Here is a 25,367-nt window from a genome sequence, read left to right on the forward strand (position 1 = left end):
GTTTTTTTTATGAAGTATTAGAAATCTAATTTCATTCTGCCGCTCTTTTTTCAGGGCCTGATCCTCAGGCCCAGTTCATACCCATACATAAGCAGGCCGTTCAGAAATGTGGTGTTAGGGTGTTAATACTTCACCACCATGCTTGTACGATTGACCCATGTCGTATGTGAGGGTTACATTCTGAGGTCTGCATGTGAGGGCAAAATAGTATATAGTCCTGGGGTGGCCAACCTGTCAACTTTAGGGCTCCTGGACTTTTAGCAGTTGTGCAGAGGAGGGAATTTTAGCCAGTACAGCTTGTCATCTATGAGACGACAAGCTGCACCTGCTGAAATTCCATCTTCTACACACTTGTTAAAGGTTCAGAAGCCCTGAAGTTGAAAGGCTGGCCACCCCAGTATAGTCAAAATGGCCTTAAATCCAACAAACACATACTGTATAGTTAAGAACTAAAAGTGGAGTACAAGAGAGACACAGGAACAGAAGGGTCAGCGCCTCAGTTCTCTCATTTCAGGCTTCTTCAGAGGCATAAACACAGTAATAGTGAGTAAAAACACCTGCACTGCAGTATTGTTTTTCTCTTTTTGCAGGTAGTTACATATATTTGAATTTGCACAAGTCTATCACATGTAAGATGAGGGTCAACTGTAATCCTCCTGGCCCCCAGAAGTTCTTTATCCAATCTGTGTCATAGTGTCTTTTTTTTTTTTATCAATTTCTTGTTCTGTTCTTTTTAGTTTGGGTGTAAGCTGTCTTGATTGCCCCAGGCAAGAAAGGCGGGGTAGAAATATATTTAAAACAAATCACATGGGGTCTTTGTACAGGGATTTTCTATTTGAAGACCAATAGAACATATGAGCTCTAGAAGTGTACACTACCATCTAGTAAAACCCGTGTTTTCATCTTCTAGGTTTAAATGTGGAGAAAGGGATGAGCTGTCACCAAAGAGAATTAAAATAGAGGTACTATATTTTAATTGGTTCATTTTAGTAGTCAGTTTGTGTTTTTACCTGCAAACTACTCTGTGCTTCCCTTCTGGAATTAAAAAAAATGGAGTATTAAATCTGTAAAATAAAAAAAATTGCGAATAGTTACTTGTATAAGACAAAGAATATATTTAGAGCAGTGTTTCTCAAACTATGGGTTGGGACCCACTAGGTAGGTTGCAAGCCAATTTCAGGTGGGTCCCCATTCATTTCAGTATTTTATTTTTAATAGATTAGACTTGATGCTACCATTGTATGTGGCTGCATTTGGGGAAATGTTACATACCTGTTCTTTTAACAAGCTACTATGTATATTCTTTTAACAAAGAGAGTAAATGGGACTTACTCCTGGGTAACTGTGGGTAGGATTGTAGCCTAGAATTGTTAAAAATTTTCCTGCTTGATGATGTCACTTCCAGTTATGACATCACTTTTGGTGGGTCCTGACAGATTCTGATTCTAGAAAGTGAGTCCAGGTGCTAAATGTGTGAGAACCACTGATTTAGGGCCCAATCCTATCCAATTTTGCAGTGCCAGTGCTGCTGTGCCTATGGGGTATGCACTACTTCCAGTGTTGGGGATGCAGTCTTGGAGGCCTCCTCAAGGTATGGGAACATTTGTTCCCTTACCTTGGGGCTGCATTGCAGCTGCCCCAGTGTTGGAAAGTTGGATAGGCTTGGGCCATTAGAGAGTTGTGTATGTGTCCAAACTAAAAATTCCTTCAGAATATATAATGAATTTTTAAATTATCCAGTTGATGCAAAGCTTTGTAGAAGTAATTCAGATATTTGAAGGATGACGGTGACAAGAAACACGTGAAGCCACAAGTTCAGAGAGAATACATGGATTGGCAATTTTTATTTATTTCATTTTTAAAGTATTTCCAGCAAAGTAGCCTCAAATTGGCTGACGCCCTTGAGGGAGAGTGGCATTCATGCATGCATAACTGACCTGGTGCATGCGTAGAGGTTCCTCTCCACTGAAATGAATGGAAAAGCTCTTGCAGATGAGGGAGCCCTTATGTGTTGATAGGATTGCTGCTGAATGAGAAAATAAAAGCCAAGCAGAAATTCAACACAGAGAAAAAACATCAATTCGAATGTACCATAGATACTCGAGTATAAGTAGATCTCACAGATCAATTTGTCAGTTGTCAAAAAACAAACGCTGTGCTGTGACAATTTTAGTACCTTGGCAGTGTGCTGTGAGATGAAAAAGTTTGAAAATCCCTGAGTTGAACAATGGCTTGAGTGGAAGACTCGTCCTGCTCTGGAATATTGTGCATCTATAACATAAATGATTTTGTTTTAGTGGTTATAGAGGTGGAATAATTTTGCAATTTTCAAATAGTGGACTGCGTTTTGTTGTCCAAATCTTCCTAATCATAGGTGACAATGCACAGAAAGTAACCACTATAAATCTTTTGGAAATATGCTTTCTTATCTAACTGATTACAACATTATGAGGAAACCGTATCCAGGGAGGTAGAAAAATTTTTTTTTCTTCAGTTATACAGATGACACAGGATCTAGTTACCAGGGATGGGAACTCGAGTCAGTGACTCGGACTCTAGTCATGAAAATGTGCGTTTTTCGGTGACTTTTTGACTCATGATGCACGTGTGGTAGACTCTGAAAAACACTCGAGTCAGAGGCCCCCTGACTCAGAACCCATTTCCATGCATGCAGACTCGGGTCTGCCTGTGTCTGGGTGTGCTTGCTTACTCTTTACACGGTGTAAAAATCTCATGTGACCAGCATTCCGACCGTTAACGTGAGCAGGAGGGGATGCAGGACTGGGCTCTCTGATAGGAAGGAACGCATGATCATTTTATCTGTGGCTGAGGGAGGGCAGGAGAAGGAGCTCAAGGGGGGTTTTTGCCTTACAATTGGCTGCAGTAGCCCAGGGAGGAAGGCAGTTTGTAGAGATCATGCTTGCCAACCACATGGCATGGCTCTGTTTTTACTTGGTGGGAAGGGGAGGAAGTCTCATTGAAAGACACTACCTGTTTTTGTTGTGAAAAGTGCCCATTTTTACAATTATTTTCAAAAGTTTGGAGGCGTGGAGATCCCTGCAGAGGGTCCAGGCTTCCCAGATTCCCCAAAAGGCCAGCACAGCTTCAGCTAAGGTAAAAAAAAAAAAAACCCTTCAACCCCCCCCCCCCCCGCAGCAGTGCAATTGCAGCAGTCTCATTGCTGTCTTTGCCCTCCCTCTGCCCTTTATGGGGGCAGAGACAGGGCTTTGATGCCCCAGTTTGGGAATCTCTGCTGTATTGTGTAACTTCCTTCATTGGGGCTTAAGTTGAATTATAAATAGCAGGTGGGAATGGACAGATGATGAAACCAAGCAAATTTCAGAGGAAGTTAGAGGGTCTTTAATAGTTTGCTCCTATTGAAGATTTTTATCCCAGTTGCAGTCCTCCCCCAAATAGAATTTGGCTTTCAGTAAAAGTTTTTTTGTTTGTTTAAAAAAGGTGTGACTGAGATCAAAAGTGGCAGGGGTAGTCCAAGGCAATCCACTACCTGAACCAACTCTTGCATTCCACTGCCCACCCATGCCAGCATATGCACACACCCTCTCCTACAGCATCCCCTTACCATCTTCATCCTGCTCCCTCTCCATCACCTCTTTTTGTAGCTCAGCCAGGAGTGGCTGAGCCAGGAGAATCCCAGGAGTGAGTGGAACATCTCCCAGTGTTCTCTCCACTGGTCACTTCATTGCACACAGTGGTGAAGCTGGAGAAGAAAGTGGTAAACTCTTCTCATCCTCCTCATGTGCTCTGGCTGTAAAAGAAGAGAATGGGGCATATGGGTGACAGCAGACTAGAAAATTCCGTGTCAGTTTTCCACCTCCCCCAATCTGTTCCCTGAGGTGAGAGGTTCAACCAGCCTCATGGCTGAGCCACACCTGCATAGCACAGTAAACTACTAAAGCCATACTACTACCTGTCATAGTTTTGCTCCATTTCATGTTCCCCGCCCCTTGCTATTTAGAATTAAACCTAAATCCCTATCAGGACAAATTGCATAATTAAGTGCCTGTTTAACAAGACCTTAAATAGCAAGCTCATGGAAATATCTTTATTAATCCTTAATATTTTGTTTCTGTGAGTGTTTAAAGGAGCAGTGCAGAATTGAATCTAAGAGTGGTACAGGCACTAGGACACTAAACCAGAATTGCACAAATTATGATCAAGATTTTCTTTGAAGATTTGTTTTTGCAAGGGATTTAAAATATATATATATATATATATATATATATATATATATATTCAAAGACATGGTACAGCCTCTCTGAATGGTTAATTCTACTGAACTGCTCTTATAAGAGCTACTTTAGGGGTACCCAGCAGTGTATCCTGTGAGATTTTTTTATGTGTGTATTGTTTGAATAGCAGGACCATTACTCCCATGCCATATCTCTGACATCCTTTAAAACAACCCCCTCAGTTTCTAAAGGTCTTAGTCATGGGTTGGAGGAGTTGTTGCACAAGAAGTAGAAGTCCTCCAGACTACTCCTTAGGCATGCAGAATGTGCTACTATTTCTCAGGACATGGCTATAGTAGGAAAACTCAAAATTAAACAGAAAGTGTTTTTTAAGCCTGTTCCAATTGTGTGCTGCAGCAAAGTCAGATCATTTTTGCAAGATTGGTGACATTATTTTGTGTAAGGCTGATTGCAGGCTCCAGTGGGTAGGCTGCTAGCATTACTGTCACTGGTCCATTGTGTTGGAGTTAGATATGCAGTAGGAAAGTAGCTATTTTGCTGTGGTGGTGGTAAACTCAATCACCTGCATACATTTCCAGTCTCATTACCATGTTAGGAAATAGTTTGTTTTGATGCAAAAATTTTGTGTCTTTAATTTGATATTCTTACAATACGCATATTTCTGTTTTATTAGTGTGTTGTTCTGAGGGTATTTTTTTTCCTGCATTCAAAGAAAGGTGAAAAAGCAGTGAGGGAAACATTTTCTTAAACAAGACTTGCAAAATTCTTAATGGGTTAGTCAAGGTCCCTAAGGGCATTTGGAAATTCTGTCTGTGTGGGTGGGTGTTGTTTTAATGTTTCCCCATTTAAGAAAAGGCCATGATTTAGTCCTATAGAAGTGGGACCATTCCATTAATGGAAATGCTATATTAAAGTTTAGGATACAAAATGTTAAATGCTTATTTGTTCTAAACATTTAAGAACGTAAAAAGAGCCCTGCTAGGTCAGGCCAACAGTCTGTCAATGTCTCACATCCAGTTCCTCTCAGTGGCCAGTCAGATGCCTCTGGGAAACCCACAAGTGGGGCATGCAGACAGCAGCCCTTCCCTGCTGTTGTCCCCACTTCCCCCTTCTACAGCTAGTATTCAGGATATTCATAAATAGTCAGGTCTCCATTACCACATTTACTGCAATTTTAAAAGTAAGCAACCATCACAAATCCATTTTTAGAGTTCCTAGCTTGCATTTGCTACCCCAGCACATATATTTTGTAGCTAAGCAAAATCTGATATTTCCCCTCCATACATTTCCTGGATGCACTTCAATTTATTGGTCCTTTTCAACAGCTTATAATTATTAATGTAATTTGAAATAGATCCAAAAAGACACAATTTTGAATTTGCCAGGCTCCTAATGGCTGGCAACTGGCCACTTTATGTGCTAATTTAAATGATTCCCCCCTATAATTGCAGTACCAGTATCCAGCTGGAAATGTAATATTTGGGTATTTAGAATAAATAAGCTTTAGATATTTGGTATCTACCTCTTGGAATCCTTTTGTTAGGTACTACATCCATGAATCCTTCTTTGGCAGTGATCGTTTGGAAGGGCCATAGCAGTGGCAGGACATATACAGGTTATCCCTTGTTATCCATTAGGGTTTCATTCCAGAACCCCTAGTGGATTTTTAAAAAATCCATGGATAAAAAGAACGCTGGAAAAATAGATTTAAAGACCCAGGTTTCTTGCCCCTCCATTGCTCCTAATAAGGTCTTGCCTCGACATCCATAGGGGTTTGATTCTGGGACTCCCTGCTGATACCATAAAATGTGTTAAATAAAAACAGTTTAAAAAAATAACTGCATCCCCTTACAGTTGTGGTTTAAAAACAGCTTTTCTTACTGTTGTAGAGAGGCTGTCAGCAATTAGAAATGCAAAGGACCCCCTGCCTTTGCCTGGCTCAGCTGAAGAATGGAATGATCGCTTGCATGACTGTCTCTCTACAATAGTAAGAAAAGCAGTTTTTTTAAACTAAAGGGATGCATTTTTGTTCCCTTCTCCATTGATCAGCATTCCTTCTCATTTGCAGTGGCCATTTGTGTTGAGTCAAATCTGTGTATAAAAAGGCTGGACCTGTGCTTTGTATCCAGGTTCATTCCCTGGCATATCCAATTAAAAGTACTCTTGATTAGTATATAGATTTAAAAAAACCTCTGCTTGGCACCTTGGAAAGCCCAAGATGCAGTGGTATAGGATTAGATGGACCAGTGGTTTGATTTAGTACATATATAGCAGCTTCATAATGTCCATGATGGCATTGGACACAGCCTTAAACATTCATTCATAGAATTTTATTTTCCATAGTTTGTAGAGAGTCCTGAATACACTTAGGGTTCTGAATTACAGCAAGGACAGCTGAGATATGATCTATTCCACAGTATACTTCCTGTTATATACTTGTCTTAGACCACAGGGGATTTAAAAGGAAAATGGAAGTTTTGTGTTAGTTCAGATGTTGTGAGAAACCAGAGAACAAAGTATTCTCATAATGCACCCTTGAGAGCTGTTTTGCTTGCATGGCTAGGAAACCTGTTTTCTTTAAATCATGGTGCTGTGGCTTGTTCAAAACTGTAAATGATTGAACTCTGTGAACATGAAGCTACCTTCAAACTCTGGTTTCACATTCTGATTTAAAAGCCAGAGTTAAACCACAGTTTCTGACCTTGAAAGAGAGATTCCTACCAACAGGAGCAGAGGGGGTATAGGATGGGAAAGTGGAGAGAGCACATAGCTCTCCAGGGTTTGTTCTTAATGTGGGAAACTATGGCTTTCTCTTAGGCCTAAACAAACATGGGGATGGAAGGGTGGGTATTGGGAGTACATGAATTGATAGTCCAAGGTCCTGAGAAGAGTAGTGGGGGAAGGGCAATCACTATGGGAAGTCTGAAGAGAAATTTTCAGTGAGCTTTGTTTTGACTACTTTATTGTGCTGTTTTTATACAGTACCCTGGGTACTATTGTAAAAGAGTCATGTGGTGATATGTTTCTCCGTCACAAATATGTCATTTGTGGCTTCACTATATATGTTGCACACTTCTGGGTTTAAAATTTGAGTCTCCTAAAGCACAATCCTATGCATGTTTACTAACAAGGAAGTCCCACTGTGCTTAGTGGGGCTTACTCTTAGGAAAGTGTGCATAGAGTTGCAGCCGTAGTCTCTGAGGTTTGGGCCTTGGCTCTGAATTGCCTCTGCAAAGCGGAAATTTGGGGAAAACTTTCTAGGAGGTTCTAGAAATAAGGAAAGTCTGGGAAGAGATATGTACATGTAATTTGCCTTTGAGGGAAGAATAAAAGGAAAGGTGGAGAGCTATAGATGGACTGTCTTATTCTTGTGGACTGGACTTAATGGATTCTGAACACTTATGGGTTGAATTTTGACTATAGGGAATTCCATCAACTGCATAGTATATAAATAATCAGGAACAGAAAGTAGTATTTATTCCATACTTCTCCCTTTTCAGATGTTACCAATGTAGATGTTGGCTTGTTTCTGCGACTACTTAAAGAACTACAATATTTACATAGGAGGTGAAGACTAGGGAAGTAAGAGAGTGCCCCAAGAAACACGTTGCTGAGAGACTGAGCGTTCAGGGGATTTAATTGATTATCTTATCACAGCTGGTGGCAGCAGTCAAAATTAAGGACTTTTGTAAAAGAGAAAAACAAGGGAAGTTTTTTTTTTCCTCATTGAGGTCTTGTAACTTGGATACTCCAGGCTGTCTTTCAAATCAGACTGGGAACATGCATCCCATTTTGACAGGTGGTTTTAAAAAAAGTTTAAGTGGTAATAGCAGCCTGAAGTAAGACTTCCCTTCATTTGCCCATGATTTATACCTTGGCTGCTCTTACTTGGATATCTGATGCTATTTTTTCACTTGTTTCACTGATTCATTTACATAGGTCAGGACTGAAATTCAAGAACCCAGATTGTCACTACCTTGACTCCCACTCCACCATGTCAGTCCTCTACCCTTCCACAGTAGTGGGTGTGAAACACAGCCATTTTGATCTTTTCAGGCATTTAACATCTCTTTTTCACAGGTGGAAATGATTGCCTGAGGCATGATGTGAAATGATTTTTCAGTATAATAAGAGGTTTTTTTTCATGTCAAGATTGAGGTGCCTTAGCAGAGCTGTGTGGGCAAACCTACAGACTGCCTGGTTCCAGCTAGCCACCATTGTAAATCTTGTCTCCGCAGGAGCAATGAGTTTTGCATAGGCGATACAAAGCAGGGGAAAGAAAATCACAAATTACATCCAATTACCTGTGAAAGTCTTTCGCTTTCCCCATGCAACCTTCCTCTTTTGTTGATAGAGTGGGTGGGTAAACTGTGGGAGGAAAGCATATAGGGAGAAGGGGGAGGGAATTCCTGGAAAATGACAGGCTATGGGAGTAGAGTGGGTGGGAGAAGGAATGCAGTGAACCAGAGTTAGCCTTGGATTCGGTAGTTATTATTAATGAACTGTTGTGAGGTCCCAAAATGCATTCTGAATTTTAAAAAAAAACACAGCAGTATTATAGACCAAAGGTGCCACCCTCCCAGTTCAGTATGCAACTTTCTTGTTCTCTGGAGGGGTTTACTGTGGACTTAGTGTGGGTGTCCCTGCCTTTTTTGTCACCTCTGAGTCAGTGGCACCAGTGCCCCTGAAAGAGCTATTGAGAAAGCAAATCAAATCATTGATGGTTTAATGAGGCATCTGCTTTCATCAGTACTATCATCTTGCACTGAAACTGCGTGCGAAAGGGTTTCCTTTCCAAATATAGTGTTGGCAGCGGGAGAAGGAAGAGGTGTTTGTCTTGGTGGGAGGGGGGAGCTGCTATCTTGCCCTCCTGTGGACTAGCAGTATAAAGTTATCGTGAAAGTGAATGGCAGCCCTAACAGAAGTGGAGGGAAGTTGGAGAGAATGTGAAACTTGAAAGGCTGGGTGGGAGTAAGGGCCCTGCAGGGAAATTGAAGGGATGGAAGGGGGAAAAAAGGCTCTGAGTTAATGTCAGCACTAGGTAGAGTGGGAGAAAGAAAGAAAAGAAGAAGAGAGGGGGGTAAAGGCCCACCTACGACAGTGCCAAGCAGGGTTGAAAAGGGAGAGTGTGGGATTTCTTTCTCTCTTTCCCTGCAGATCAAAAGAACAGAAGCATTGCAATCTGGTGTGCATGTAGGAGAAGTGTTGGTGGAGGGGAAAAGAGTATCTGTGGGCCTGGGAACATCTGCTCTAAGAAATTGCTTTAAGAACAGCCAAGTTGCATTGAAGCTGTGTGTGTTTGTGCATACATGTGTTTCTTGGACCATAAGTAGGAATGGAGAGAGAAGACCATTCAGCTGGCAAAAGCTCTATATCCCCACTATTCCTTTCATCAATACAGTATATGTATTTTTTTCCCTTTCAAGTGGCAACGCAGAAAAAGTTGGCGAGGGTTGCTTCTTGAAATCCCCCCTTGTGGGCAGGGTGAAAACATGTTTAGCTACCACTAATAGTGTATAAGTTATTTTGCTGCTTTTCTTTTGTAACGTATATTTTTAAAAATATGTCCAACAAATACTGCACTTAAAAAGAATGTACAATGAGGGGGGAAAATGAGTGAAAAAAGGCAAAATGGTTTTGTTTCAAAACTGTAAGGTTAACGGAATAATATTTTCTGTAATATAAAACTGGAGTACATGCAAAAAGAAAACATACACTGGATTAGAAACATTAATTTCAAGCTGTGTGCTGCTTCTGATATGCAAATTAATACCCCAAGACCTTTGCAGAAATAAGAACATAAGAAAAGTCCAGCTGGATCAGGCCAAAAGCCCATCTAGTCCAGCCTCTTGTATCTCACGTGGCCCACCAGATGTCTCAAGGAGCACACAAGACAGGAGGAGACTTGCATCCCAGTGCCCTCCCTCGCATCTGTCATTCTGAGGTAGTGCCCCTCTAAACTCAAGAGGTTGGACATACCATCATGGCATACCCATCATATTCCCCATGCGCCCATTACTGCACTTTTGTTTCATTTGGAATTGCTTGCAGTGCAGGTGTTGAACAATCTTCCTTAATCGAAGAGCTGAACATGCAGGCAACTAGCCTGTATGCTAGAGGGTGACTAATGCAAAGCAGAAGTTCCTACTTCCTGTTAGACTGTCTGTATCGTGCAGGCTGATTGCCTGCATGTTTATCTCTTCAGTTAAGGAAGATTGTTCAACACCTGCACTGCTAGTGCTTCTGTATAGAACAAAGGTACAGTGACGAGCACATGGGGAGGTTATTATCATGCAGGTGACCCCTATACCCACGGTTTCCATATCTGAAGGAGGTCCCTGGAACAAAACCCCTGCAGATATGGGGCCGCCTGTATTCAGTGAACTTGCTCAAGTCAGACCATGTGAATGTTCAAGATTGACATTAAAATAAATTTAGCTAGAGCAGCCTACATTTGCAATCTTTGCAATTTTGCAATTTTTGCAATTTTTGAATCTTAAAGTCATATTCCATTCTTCTTCTACTGCTTAATTTCAGAATGAGCCTATTAAATACCTTTTGTTTTTCTACTGTTACCTGTAGTGGCATTTTAATGTTTGGAAAAAGGAACACCCTTTTGTCTTAAAAATATATATGTTCTGATCAGGTCACATCTCATTTTCTCCCTGTTGGTATTCACAGGATGGCTTTCCTGATTTCCAGGACGCAGTCCAGAGCTTTTACCAGCAGGATTCAGTCAAAATACAACACGCATTATCAAAAGGAAAGTGTGAAGAGCTGGCGGCACTTGGCTCACAGGTAAACAAATAAGCTGCCTCTCCTGTGTTTGTTTCTGAACAGTTCCACTTTTCCTTCCAGGACATGTTGTTTCAGTCTTGCAGTTTAAGAGGTGCTTTGACCTTGCTGTGATAGTGTCACTTTTAATGTGGGTGTATGACTCATGGAGTCATTATAAAAGATTACTACATACAGCTTCACATGCATTTGTTGTAGGCAAATGAAGATTGTTTAAACTGGGATGGAGAGAGATAAATGTGAATTCAGTGATTGGAGCGGCGAGTCGGATGTTTTAGCCTTGGGTGTTTCTTGAAGCATTTAAATGTGAAGGTTAAGGAAATAAGTGAAACAGCCAGCATTGGAGGAGGGTGTGTGTGTGTGTGTGTGTGTGTGTGTGCGCGTGCGTGCACGCGCACACGTGCTTCATAAAACCAATGTGTTTAGGCAGTACAGAGATGAGGTACATGTTCAGTAGTGCCACATGTGAGTGTATTGCAAGCCTGCAGTCTTCAGCTAAGTTACAGATTTAGTTACAGGTAGATAGATGACTTTTCCAACTGGCACACCAGTTTCATGAACATGGCAAGCCACAGGTGGACATATTGCATGTCATTCTGGAATCCCTTTGGATGAAAGGTTTTTTTAAGTTGGCTTCAGACTTTCAAAAACAACCTAATTATATTTTTTTCCTACATCTTCTGTCTTTACACATATGACTTGAACCCTAGATAGACTCTTGAACCAAGACTGTAGCTGCTATATTGAACCCAAGACTGACTTTGCGACAGCGTGGGTATATATTTTTTCTTTTCTTTGCAATAACCTTATTTGAAAAATTTGAACCTTCCCATCAAACCGCAGGTCTGTGTAGCTCAGTATTCTTTACTCTGGGAGCAACTCCCCAAGGCCTGATATAGAGGTCTTTCCCATCTACTCCAGATCCTTTACTGTGTAATGGCCTCACGCATGCAGAGTGCATGCTGTAGCTGCCATTGGCCTATGACCTCTCCATTGTTGCTTGTGGTGTATGGTTTTTAATGGCAAGCATAAAATTGGTGGGTATGTGAGCTGGCTCAGATGCATTACGTGTATCCCAAGAATATAATTGGTTTACAACTAAATAGACTGCATGCCCTTGTAAAATGCTTCATTTTGTAATGCATCTTTTGTGCATAAAAATACACGGCAAATATTTCTCACTGTCTGCAGTTTGAGAGGTCAGCTTGACCTCATGTGGGATTTATCTCTTGAAATGGCCAGGCAGTATCACTGTAACTTCACCTTCATGTGTTGGAGGTGAGTGAGGTTCTTCATTTTGAGAGGGGGTGGATGTTCATCTAATGGAACAAATGTGGAATCCTTCCTTTGCTGTCATTCTTAAGCTTGGGTTTTGCCCTTTGATGTCACTGTGCTGTGAAGTCTTAGGAAAATGAAAATGGATAAACAAGCTGTTATGAGGTAGTAGTATGTTACTTGGTAGTTATGTATCAACGTAGGATGGTATAATCGTTCAGCAGTTGGACTTAGACCTGGAAGATGTAGGTTCAGATCCCTGCTTAGTCATGAAGCTTCCTGGATGACCTTAGGCTAATCACTATCTCTCACCTCACAGGGTTGTTGTGAGGGTTCCACTAAAAAAGAAGTGGAAAGAAGGGTTCCACTAAATCCAGGAGAGTGCCCGCATGGCTACAGCCAAGTTAGAGAGGCTGTGAAGGGCAAGGAAGCTTCCTTCCGTAAATGGAAGTCTTGCCCTAATGAGGAGAATAAAAAGGAACATAAACTGTGGCAAAAGAAATGTAAGAAGGTGATACGGGAGGCCAAGCGAGACTATGAGGAACGCATGGCCGGCAACATTAAGGGGAATAATAAAAGCTTCTTCAAATATGTTAGAAGCAGGAAACCCGCCAGAGAAGCGGTTGGCCCTCTGGATGGTGAGGGAGGGAAAGGGAGATAAAAGGAGACTTAGAGATGGCAGAGAAATTAAATGAGTTCTTTGCATCTGTCTTCACGGCAGAAGACCTCGGGCAGATACCGCTGCCCGAACGGCCCCTCCTGACCGAGGAGTTAAGTCACATAGAGGTTAAAAGAGAACATGTTTCAGACCTCATTGATAAATTAAAGATCAATAAGTCACCGGGCCCTGATGGCATCCACCCAAGAGTTATTAAGGAATTGAAGAATGAAGTTGCAGACCTCTTGACTAAGGTATGCAACTTGTCCCTCAAAACGGCCACGGTGCCAGAAGATTGGAGGATAGCAAATGTCACGCCTATTTTTAAAAAGGGAAAGAGGGGGGACCCGGGAAACTATAGGCCGGTCAGCCTAACATCCATACCGGGTAAGATGGTGGAATGCCTCATCAAAGATAGGATCTCAAAACACATAGATGAACAGGCCTTGCTGAGGGAGAATCAGCATGGCTTCTGTAAGGGTAAGTCTTGCCTCACAAACCTTATAGAATTCTTTGAAAAGGTCAATAGGCATGTGGATTTGGGAGAACCAGTGGACATTATATATCTGGACTTTCAGAAGGCGTTTGACACGGTCCCTCACCAAAGGCTACTGAAAAAACTCCACAGTCAGGGAATTAGAGGACAGGTCCTCCCATGGATTGAGAACTGGTTGAAGGCCAGGAAACAGAGAGTGGGTGTCAATGGGCAATTTTCACAATGGAGAGAGGTGAAAAGCGGTGTGCCCCAAGGATCTGTCCTGGGACCGGTGCTTTTCAACCTCTTCATAAATGACCTGGAGACAGGGTTGAGCAGTGAAGTGGCTAAGTTTGCAGACGACACCAAACTTTTCCGAGTGGTGAAGACCAGAAGTGATTGTGAGGAGCTCCAGAAGGATCTCTCCAGACTGGCAGAATGGGCAGCAAAATGGCAGATGCGCTTCAATGTCAGTAAGTGTAAAGTCATGCACATTGGGGCAAAAAATCAAAACTTTAGATATAGGCTGATGGGTTCTGAGCTGTCTGTGACAGATCAGGAGAGAGATCTTGGGGTGGTGGTGGACAGGTCGATGAAAGTGTCGACCCAATGTGCGGCAGCAGTGAAGAAGGCCAATTCTATGCTTGGGATCATTAGGAAGGGTATTGAGAACAAAATGGCTAGTATTATAATGCCGTTGTACAAATCGATGGTAAGGCCACACCTGGAGTATTGTGTCCAGTTCTGGTCGCCGCATCTCAAAAAAGACATAGTGGAAATGGAGAAGGTGCAAAAGAGAGCGACTAAGATGATTACGGGGCTGGGGCACCTTCCTTATGAGGAAAGGCTACGGCGTTTGGGCCTCTTCAGCCTAGAAAAGAGATGCCTGAGGGGGGATATGATTGAGACATACAAAATTATGCAGGGGATGGACAGAGTGGATAGGGAGATGCTCTTTACACTCACATAATACCAGAACCAGGGGACATCCACTAAAATTGAGTGTTGGGCGGGTTAGGACAGACAAAAGAAAATATTTCTTTACTCAGCGTGTGGTCGGTCTGCGGAACTCCTTGCCACAGGATGTGGTGCTGGCGTCTACCCTAGACGCCTTTAAAAGGGGATTGGACAAGTTTCTGGAGGAAAAATCCATTACGGGGTACAAGCCATGATGTGTATGCGCAACCTCCTGATTTTAGAAATGGGTTATGTCAGAATGCCAGATGCAAGGGAGGGCACCAGGATGCAGGTCTCTTGTTATCTGGTGTGCTCCCTGGGGCATTTGGTGGGCCGCTGTGAGATACAGGAAGCTGGACTAGATGGGCCTATGGCCTGATCCAGTGGGGCTGTTCTAATGTTCTTATGAGGACAAAAGGAGGGGAGGAACTATGCACACTACGCAGACTCCTTGGAGAAGGGGCAATATAAAAATGTGAAAAATAAATGTTTTATGAATTCAAAGTGGTACATAAGCATTGTCTTATAAATCCTACAACCACCCTATAAAGTGGGCCAATATTGTTGTCCTTATTAAATGCATTGCCCCGCAAGAGAAACAAGGTCAACATTTTGTCACTTACGTAATCACAAACTTATTTCAAATTACACAGGCAAAGCCTAGGCTAGCCTCTAGGTCAGCTTATTCTGGCTTCTTGATAAGTGCATACTATGTATATTATGCAGGTGTTTGTAAATCTGAGTTGGTCTTATTTATACATTTTATTTTACTTTGCCTTTACCAGTGAGTCTGCTAAGGCCCTGGCTGACTTCTTGAATAGGAAGATGCTCAGGCTCTTCATATGATCACCCTTGAAAGCTCTCTCCCCACTTGACAGTTTTGTCAAGCTAAATTGACAGTTTTCCTGAGAGCTGAGGGTGATAAAGTGGCATGTCAGGTGGCTAGAGTGATAGTAGATACTTTTCAATCTGGTTTCTGTCTGGGTTTTGAGATGAAGAAGGCAAGTTTCCTCCTATGCCCGGAACTGGAGTGTGTCGCTGTTTGTTCTGCTGGACCTCTCAATGGCCTTAAATACCATCGGCTCTGGTATCCTTCTGGAGCAGTGTTTCTTAATCAGTGGTATGGGTACCACTAGTAGTACTTTAGGTGGAGTCTGGTAGTACTCTCAGGACCCCTGGACTTTTGCTGTCCGGCAGCAAGACCAGGGATGTGATGCAGCAAACAGCGGTAGGAACATAAGAACAGCCCATCCAGCTTCCTGTATCTCACAGTGGCCCACCAAATGCTTCAGGGAGCACACAAGACAACAAGAGACCTACATCCTGGTGCCATTCCTTGATCTCGCATTCTGAGTTAACCCACTCCTTTTAGGAGGCTTGGCTCGATGGGCAGAGCTTCAAAGCATGCTTTTCCATGCTTGAAAAAGCCTTCCTGTTCACCTTGAGCCTGTTATTGGTGTTTGTCATATTGCATCTGGCCTCCCAACCGAGAAGTAACTGATGATGATGTCATCACCAGTTATTTCTTGTGGTACTTCAAATAGGTGAACCATGTGAAGTGGTACAGTGGAGGACAAACCTTGAAAAACACTTTTCTGGATCACCTTGCTGGAATGAGAGCATTGTTTTGTGATAGCTTTGTTCTTTCCAGAGTGGAGATTTCAGAAGGCAGTGTTGGGCAGCTCCTGTTTGATGCCTTAGCCGTTAGCCTGTGATGTTCCAGAGGGTTCCATTCTATTCCTATACTTTCTGAAATTTAGATAAAGCATCTGGGGGAGGTAATCTGGGGTTTCGGGGTTGGGTGTCAGTAAAATGCAGATGAGACCCACCTCTATTTCTCCTTTTCATCATTGGCCATGGAGATTATGGAAATCCTGAATCAATGTCTGGAGTTGCTGGTAAGCTGGATGAGAGCTAATAAAACTGAAATTAAATCTGGACAAAGCAGAGGTTCTTTGCTCACTGTTTGGAATCTGCGGTTCGTGTTGAAATGTAGTCACTAGGTTATTGGCTGGAGCCAGAGGTTGTGACCCTGTGTCACCCTTGCTGTATCATCTACACTGGCTGCCTATATGAGCTTGGGCAAACTGTTGATGACTTAGAAAGCCCTCAGAAGTTTCAGACCCAAGTACTTGAAGGATGGTCTGTCTTTGCATGAATCTTTGCATCTTGTGTGAGGGCATCTAGAAAGATTCTGTTGCACTGGAGTTTTGGTTGGCTCTAATTCGTGACCGGGCTTTCTCTGTTGTGACACCCAGCTTCTGGAACTCATTTCCACTGGAAATCAGAACTGCTCCTTCTTTGTTAGTTTTCCAGATAGCAGTTAACAGCTTTTTATTCTCCCTAGGCTTGACTGAGTTGTACTTTTCTTTGGAAGGCTGATGTTTTAACTGGTTCTGTTTGTGCTAGCTATTGTTTTTGATTTGTTTCCTGTTTTATTTTTGAATGTTTTTTTTAACCTTGAAGCTGCCTTGAGCTTCGCTGCCAGGATAGGAAAGGTGGTATATAAATGTCTTACAAAATGCGTAACCTAATAAAGCTCCTTCGTGCCTATGTGGTGATAAATGTGATGCTGGTATGTGTGAATTATAGTTCTTTTTGTTTCAGCCTTGCACATGGCTAGCTGCTAAACATTTGTGGATTGGATGGTACTTAAGAAATGTTTTTCCAACCCATGATTGTGTGTTTATTGTCTTTTGATTTGTGTTCAGATACTAAGTGGCTTATTTAAAGAGGCATGTGAAAAATAGGTTATGTGTATTATTTCTTTTTAGTCCCAAAAAGAGACTCTGTCACAATAATGAGCAGTAGATCACATTCAGTGTGAGAATTCTCTTGGCATTGATCATATATACTGTCCTCTAGCAGGCTGCTATGTCTTGTTTAATTATTGTTTCTTCGTAGTGGATAAATCCTTGTTCTTTTTTGAGACAAATTTTTCACACCATTATTCACCACAAATGTACTGTCATCCTACACTTTTTAGAATGGCAGATTGTTAGGATTATTTTAAAACTTGGATGGGACTGTTTCCGAAAATAAAGCTGACTGAAATCTTGGCATTTGTCATTTTTTGTTTTTATTTTTTTTTAAAGCAGATGTTCTTGTCTCTTGGGGTGTGTGTGTGTGTGTGTGTGTGTGTGTGTGTGTGTGTGTTTCAATACCACTCAGGTCTTAAAATTGTTTGAGAAAAAGGTCTGTCGCTTTGGGATGAATATAGACTTGATGTTAATGTGTGCCAAGTTTTATTGTTCTTGGTTTTCCCTTTTCATGAGACTCTGATCATGGGTTTTATACTTTGAATGAAACAGAATATTCAGTGTGACTTAAAATTACAGGGTCTAGAAATAATTCTGAGTGTATTTACTGAAGCCAGTGTAGTTTAAAAACTAGTAGTCTATAAACAGATACTTCTGGTAGCCCATTCTGTTTCCTTTCTTTGTTTTCTCTTCCTTCTTTGCACATGTTCTCTTATGCTTCTCCACATGACTGCCTTTGGCTACCTCTGTTTACCATCAAATAGGTCCTCTTTTTGGGGGGGGGGTGAGGTCCCTTCTGACATTGTGTTAGTAATACAGGACCCATTCTAATGAGTGCCCTCGAGTACTTCTTTGATAACTTCTTCTGATCTGGGGAGGAGCTACAGCATTGACGCGTTTCACATGATCACAGTCTTCTGACTTTGCCAAGTGAGGAAAAGAACAGTGCAGCTGCAGCACCCTCACTGCAAAGGATCCCAACTCCCTCCTCAAGGCCCACGTTGTTAGAATTGATGCTGTTTTCCCTGACCAGAATTGTTGGCAACCTTCAGTCTCGAAAGACTATGGTATAAGCCTACAGCACCCAGTATTCCCAGGCGGTCTCCCATCCAAGTACTAACCAGGCCTGACCATGCTTAGCTTCCAAGATCAGATGAGATTGGGCATGTGCAGGGTAACAGTTTCCCTGACCACATGCATGCCAAACAGACAGTGGGAAAGAAGGCACTTTAAATAAAGATGTACTTCTTCCTTAGTGTGGTGTTGCTAATGTTGTCCGGTCTTGTGCTGAACTATGGGGGGTGCACGTTTTGCAAGGCTTTATAAAATGCACAGATTCAGGCTTGGGTAGGCTCACTGCTTGGAAGATCCCAAGTGTCCAGCTTCTCAAGAAGGTCCTGCTGTGCTGAGTATGCTCATGGATCTTACCAAGGAACACCTTTTCTTTATCATAAAGAGCAGTACTTCTAAAAGGAATGTGGGCCCCAGGACACACAGGCCTTTAAGGCTCCTCACCAAGGCCTTGAATTGGGCCTAGAAGCCACAGGAAACCAGGGCAACTGCTGTACAACTGTCTGATTGCAATGTAGATACTTAAGAATTCAGTGGAACTTATTTCCAATTAAGCATAAAATTAGGATGAAAGCATGTCCTTTCTGCCCTATACCAAATGCTTCCAAATGCTCTTTAAGGTTTGCAGCATACATCTGTTGCATTCACAAATATTAACTGTTTCTCAAGCTGTTCTCGTTTACCATTGCCAAATCAGTTTGGGGATAGTTGAAGTCACTCATTCTTAACTTTGCTGATTTCCTGGATTTGTTTTTACATTTGGAGATCTCCAGTAGAATTTTGGTCTCTGCTGCTCGTTGTCAATCTCCTCCCTCTACAATTCTGTCTTATTTAGATTATAAGACATCTGACAAGGGCCATGGTATTTAGTTGTTTTGTACCATACTTGGCATGTGGTCGGTGTGAAAGAACTGCATTTTGTAGCAGTAATGGAGGCATGCATGTATATTGATTTTTGTTTACTTTCATTTCAGCCTGAGAAGATGATGGCAAAACAGATGGAGTTCCTCTGCAACCAAGCTAGTTTGGAGAGGCGCCTTTCCACGGGCCTTTACAGACAAAGCTCTGAAGAGCACAGTCCCAATGGTTTGACAGATCAAGCTGATGGACAAGGTACCGTACAGTAATTCCCAGCATCTATTTGATGGCATCAGGTGTCTGTTTTCACAGTGCTGTTAACTGTCTGTGACATTGATGTCATAGTGACATTTGATAAATTGCAACAAAATGGAATTTGGTGTGGTTAAAGATTTTTTTGGGAGGGGGAGGATCACAAGGATAAAAAGAGGTGGATTGCAAATGTGTGGCCCATGTAGGTATTGCATTATAAGAAATAAGTCCTCTGAAACCTAGAATTGGTCCTGATTTCAAAGACATCAGTGTGGGAGCTGACTCTCCTATGCTGATTCCCACTTGATTACTAACACACTCAGTGCCCTCTCAGCAAGTTCAGGAGACTTGCTGTTTCTGAGCCATGCCCACAACAGCTGGATCAGGTTGCCCTTGCAGGTGTGGCTTAGAACCATTCAAGTCATGTGAACTGCATTGGGTGGAGATGTTGTGTTAAGCGTATACCTTGGGAATGTGGAAGCAGCCACAGGAGCAGTACCATTAAGAGAAGAATTGCACTGGGCCTATTTCTTTAGCGGGTGGAAAATCGTGTTTCAGCATGAATGCAGGTTATATCTTTGAATGAATATCTCTGTGCTAATATCTTTTAGGTGAAAGGCCATTAAATCTCCGCATGTCAGGTCTGCCAAACAGGCATATGCCACACATTTCATTAGATGGAGAACCTCACGTAGTGAAGCCCCTCTGCAGTGACTTAAGCCGGCTATATGCCAATAGTGAGGCGAAGTCGCAACCCTCGGGTAAGAATTTATCATTTATTGTAGAAAGAATAAATCCTCTTGTGGAATTTCTGTGATCCTCCAAAGAAAGAAAGAAAGCCAGATATGTCTCTCTTTTTAAGACAAAAACTAGAGTTCCGTGTGATTTTTCCTGTGCTTAACAAAGCATTATACAGTCAGTTCTCATTATCTGCTAGGATTAGGATCCTGGAAACCCTCACGGATAGTGAATTCACAGATAAGGAACTGTTAATCCTATGGGATCAGTGGGGTTAGGGCCAAGCAAGTACCGTGGTGAGAGGACTGGATATATAAATATATATATAAATTTTCCAACCAGTGTACAGTGGCACATTGGTGTGCCACAAACAGTCCACGGGGTTCAATGGGACTTTGGGGGAATGTCACTTCTTAATAGGGCCACTGGGGGATGTGATCCCCCAACCAGCAGCATGGTGTGTCTTGTCAAGGCACACCATCAGTTTTTTTTACAATTGACAATTTTAGCTCCTTGTCAGTGTGCCTTCAGTTGGAAAAGGTTGAAAATTGCTGTTCTCAAGGCTGCAGGAACCTTCAGAATGGCGCCTGCAACCAGCATAGAGCCCTTTAAAATGACTGGTAGAAGCTTCTGCTGGCCATCTTAAAGGGGTCTGCTCTGGTCACAGGTGCCATTCTGAAGGTCCCGATAGCCTCTGGAAGATCTAGCGGAAGATCTTCCACTAGCCGCTGGAAGATAACAAGAACAGAGGCATGGATAACAAAATAAGGTAGCGATTCTGCCCCTCACAGATAGCAAATTCACATATAAAGAGAACTGACTGTACCTGATTCATGCGTTACCTAGTGTCAGGGTCAAGCGAGGGACTGTTAGCAATTGATACTGATCAGGGCAGTAGTAGCCTAGTAGTTAGCATGTGCACTCCCTTCTTGCTGTCTTTTCTCCCTTATTTGGACACATAGCGAATTGGGAAGCATCTTAGTAGTCTGAATCTGTTGCCACCAGCCCAGGAGATCAGGTTAGCTGGACGGCTTCCCTGTGCAGAAACCCCTTTGCTAGAACAATGCTGAACCTCAGAATCACTCTCACAGTAATCACCAATGAGGGCCATATTGAACATGTATCATGAAACAGAGGGCCATAGTTAAGCATTTCTCAACCAGTGGTACTCATACCACTGGTGGTACTTGAGGTGGTGTCCAGTGGTATGTGTGGGACCCCTAGACTCCTGCCACCTGGCAGTGAGACCAGCAATGCAACATGACAAGCAGCAGTAGGAGGCTTGGCTTGGCAGGCAGAGCTCCAACGTGCACTTTTTGTGTGCTTGTTGGCAACCTTCAGTCTCAAAAGACTCTGGTATCGCGCTCTGAATGGTGGTTCTGGAACAGCGTCTAGTGTGGCTGAAAAGGCCGATTCGGGAGTGACAATCCCTTCTGCACTGGGAGCAAGTGCAGTCTGTCCCTGGTCTGTCTCCCTGGCTATGGGCCTTCCTTCTTTGCCTCTTTGCCTCAGTCTGTTGGCCAAGTGTCTCTTCAAACTGGGAAAGGCCATGCTGCACAGCCTGCCTCCAAGCGGGCCGCTCAGAGGCCAGGGTTTCCCACTTGTTGAGGTCCATCCCTAAGGCCTTCAGATCCCGTCTGCCCTGACCTCCTTACCAGTGTTTGTTGCATTGCCTCTGGCCTCCCAATCTAGAAGTGACTGACGATTGCATCATCACCAGTTACTTCCAGTGGTACTTCCAGTAGGTGCACCATGCAAAGTGGTATGGCAAGGGACAAACGGTGAGAAATATTGCCATTGTTAAATTGCCTGTTTTATTTGCTGCTTCTTAGCACCACATGTGTGTATATATGTACAGGATTTCTTGTGCCTTCAGAAATGAGCTTGACCATCGGTTGGGTGTTTTCTAAAAAGACTTTTTTTTTGTTGCAGAAGGCCTTGGTATCTTGAAAGATTTTCCTCACTCAGCTTTCAGCAGCCTTGAAAGGAAAGTCATAAAGACAGAGCCAGAAGATACAAGATAGCCCTGCTGCTTCAGAACAGGATATTTTTATTTAAGAAGAAAGTTTTGAAAGAAAAACAAGCCTTAATAACCAGTGTTGCCTCATTGAAATAAGAGATTTCATAGCCAAAGTTTAAGAACTGGGACAGTCGTCTTGGGGAACTGACAAAGAGACAATTGCACACTGAAACTGCAATGAGAAGTGGGTGCAAACATTCCGAAATCATGGCTTCACAATATGGGAAAGGCTCACAAGCTAATACTGTGGGCACTTACTATTTAAGAATGTATTTTGCCCTTGTGAAACTTATCAAAGGGGAAAAATCTAGATGTCAGAATGTGTAGTAGGTCCAGTAGATGTGGGTGCCGTTTATTTTTACTTGAAATTTCAATGTCTACTTTAAACATAGGAAATGTAGATGTGATAGTTTGAGTTCACATTTTGAAATAAAATCCTTAGAGAGGAAAGAAGCAGAGGAGGAAGTCTAGGATAACATACTTTAACAGCAGGTTTGCTGTGTTTATTTTTTAGGAGCAAAAATAAGCAATGACATAACATGTTATAAAGGATATAGCACTAGAAAGAGCTGACTTATTATAACAGGCACTATTGATACTTTTATCGATGTTACATCATTCTTTAAGAGTTCATGAACGTGTATGTAATATATTTATTTACATCATATTCCTGTCTGCTATATAGAGATGGGGAGGGGGAAGAGTAAGAAACACATTATTTCATGCTCCGGAAGGGGAATCTCTGCATCATAAAGAACTCTGTTCACTAGACTTTCTGATTTAGATTGCCACAGCAGCTGCTGAAATCCTGGCAACATCTTGGAGCAGTCCTTTTTTTTTTTTTTTTTTTTAAAGACAGAGTGCTTCACATAATGGAAGAAGTGGAAAAGCAATGCAAGATTCATGTGTCGCCATTAAGAAATTTTTACTCTCTGAATTGAGAAACAATAAAACGATAGAGAAATGAGACAATAATATGCTTCTGGTAGATGAGTACCTAGGAGCACTTTACCACTCCACTTTACTTGTAGACCATATAATGCATACAATGTACTGCTACATTTCCTTTTTGTGTGTATGAACAACTGTACTCATTATTTATTTTGCAGAGCATATATTTATGATTCTTAAGGGTACCATTTTGTCTATTATGTAACGACTGGCTTGTTGTAACTGACAATTTGGTATTTACCTTTTGGGTATTTCAGTGTGATATCTGCATGTTATACGCAATATCATTGTGACATGTGGTGTTCCATAGCAACTCTCCCTTCTCAGCATCACGTAACATTGTATGGTTGCATTGTTGCAGTTAAACAGTGTTTCTATGCCTTAGTTTATAAAATGCTGAATTTGTGTTGGGATTCACCTCTGTGCCCCCCAGATCATGGTGTCCCAAATAACTTTCTGCCTCCTCACTGCCCTGGGACAACTGCTTGAGGAAAGATTGCTGAGAGGGCTGCAGATATTGCCTGCTTCTCCCATAGCAGAACAGGTTGAATAGAGCTGAGTGATAAGCTGACAAAGCACTCAAGATGCCTCCACAAATGGTGACCCCATGGGGGCAACACAGTTTGCCTGCAATAACATTTGGAGGGGGTAGTAAAACTACCACCAGTTCTTGTTAATGTTCCATAATAGGGTATAGTTCTTCATATTTGAAGATTTTACTCTGTGGTTACTCTGAGAATAGTGATTGCTGAGTCATTCCATATGTCACATAGTGAAACCATGAGTATAGTGCGAGGTGACCCGTTCACACATCAGTCTTGGATCACTGTAAAAATGTTTGTAATAACTGTATCACGTGATTTTTGTGGAACTAAATGTTATAGTGGAAACACCAGTACATACATTTTTAATACTAGGAGGGAGAAAAGTCCTTTTTAAAAAAACAGAAAAAGCATTGTTTCTTGAATTGCATTGTACCATTTCACTGATGAAGAAATGTATTCTAAGCAGTGGAACCTGGAACTTAGTGGATCCAAAAAGGTGATTCATATGTAGCTTAAAGTGGTTCATTTATTGTTTTTGTGAACAAATAACATGAACTTGTTTCTTAAGATTACAAGAGGCACTGCTTGATATCTCAGCAGTTTCATGAAACATGACGGTAACTGCAAGCAAAGAGCTTATATCACTACCCATATGATTAAACATGTTGTTTTATAACGGCCAATGTAATGTAGTGTAAATTTAAATCTGTAGGACAGATCTATTTTTTTATTTTCAGTTGTAAATGACCTGACTTCGCTGTGTCGTAAGTACTAAGGTACTTGGTTTTTTACAGTCCAGCAAACCATTTCAGTCCAAATAAGCAGGCTTCTTAATTTTTTTAACATTTTTTATAGTTTGCAGGATGTCTTATACAATTATTCTTAATTTATATCAAGTAAGCAGAAGCTGCTAAAAATATTCCTACGTCTCTCACGAGTAGGTATACAGTACTGTAGAAATAAGAGTGGATTCAAACATTCAGAAGGGCACGTGGTATAGTCAAAGCAATGAGGGTTTGAAAGTATCTCTCCCTCAAAGTCTCCTGCACGTGGAAGCTTATCTGTCAAGAAGAGATCTTCTAGCCTGAATCTCTCCCCAGTATATTTGTCTTTACACATATGTGGAGATTTTGATGTGGGATTGCATTCAAAGCCCCCTTTCTCCTTCAATGCACACTTGTCAGACTTTACAGGAAAAGCCCTGCTGGATCAGGCCAAAAGCCTATCCAACATCCAATTCCCCACCAGCTGGGAAGTCCACAAGCAGGAGAGAAAGGCAGTCTTCTCTTCCACCATTGCTCCCTGCAACTGGTATTCAGAGGCAGGCTGCTGATGAACCCTGCGGTACTGCATTGCCATCATGACTAGCAGCCATTGACAGACCTGTTCTCTGTTAACTTTAAAGCCATCCAAGTGATCTTTTTTTTTACTGTTACGCACACCCTTGTGAATTAGTTTTAAACCAGAGCTTTGCAGTCAGATAAGCTTCTTCTAGAATATTAATAACTAAAGAAGGTTACTGATTTTTTGGTAATACAGGCAAATGTTTTGTCCACAGCTTTTGGCTTTTTTATCTTGTTTTAAAAAGGCTGGAAGTTAGCTGCAGCAGGGTTATTTTGTCCAATCCCAAATTGTAAAGCTCTGTCTGTCTGCATTTGTATTTGTGTCTGTCTGCATTTGTTTGCCTTGTTGCTCACAAAATAAAAGTCTTTTTGGCAGTTTTCAATGTGTTTATCTTTAAAAACAAAAAGGGAAAGAACTAATTCTGTGACAGAAGTTGCAGAGCTTCTGACTGGTCA

At 41.9% G+C, this 25,367-nt stretch overlaps 1 protein-coding gene and 1 pseudogene across 2 annotated transcripts in view; one reads left to right on the forward strand and one right to left on the reverse strand.

Moving 5' to 3' along the window:
• The window catches only part of NAB1 (NGFI-A binding protein 1), a 44,858-nt gene extending 19,564 nt beyond the window's left edge, over positions 1 to 25,294 (forward strand). The window contains exons 4-8 of one of the 2 annotated variants that reach the window (XM_066635580.1): positions 911 to 962; positions 10,896 to 11,012; positions 19,179 to 19,317; positions 19,926 to 20,075; positions 21,985 to 25,294. In XM_066635580.1, coding sequence (XP_066491677.1) covers positions 911 to 962; positions 10,896 to 11,012; positions 19,179 to 19,317; positions 19,926 to 20,075; positions 21,985 to 22,076 — 550 coding nt within the window. In that variant the 3' untranslated portion in view covers positions 22,077 to 25,294. The remainder of the gene's footprint in view (positions 1 to 910; positions 963 to 10,895; positions 11,013 to 19,178; positions 19,318 to 19,925; positions 20,076 to 21,984) is intronic. The other variant, XM_066635571.1, reaches the window with a different exon arrangement.
• LOC136637802 (5S ribosomal RNA) lies at positions 18,206 to 18,324 on the reverse strand (annotated as a pseudogene).
• Positions 25,295 to 25,367: the final 73 nt, after the last annotated feature.

This window comes from Tiliqua scincoides, chromosome 1, assembly GCF_035046505.1.
Source record: "Tiliqua scincoides isolate rTilSci1 chromosome 1, rTilSci1.hap2, whole genome shotgun sequence".
NCBI classification, from domain to species: domain Eukaryota; kingdom Metazoa; phylum Chordata; class Lepidosauria; order Squamata; family Scincidae; genus Tiliqua; species Tiliqua scincoides.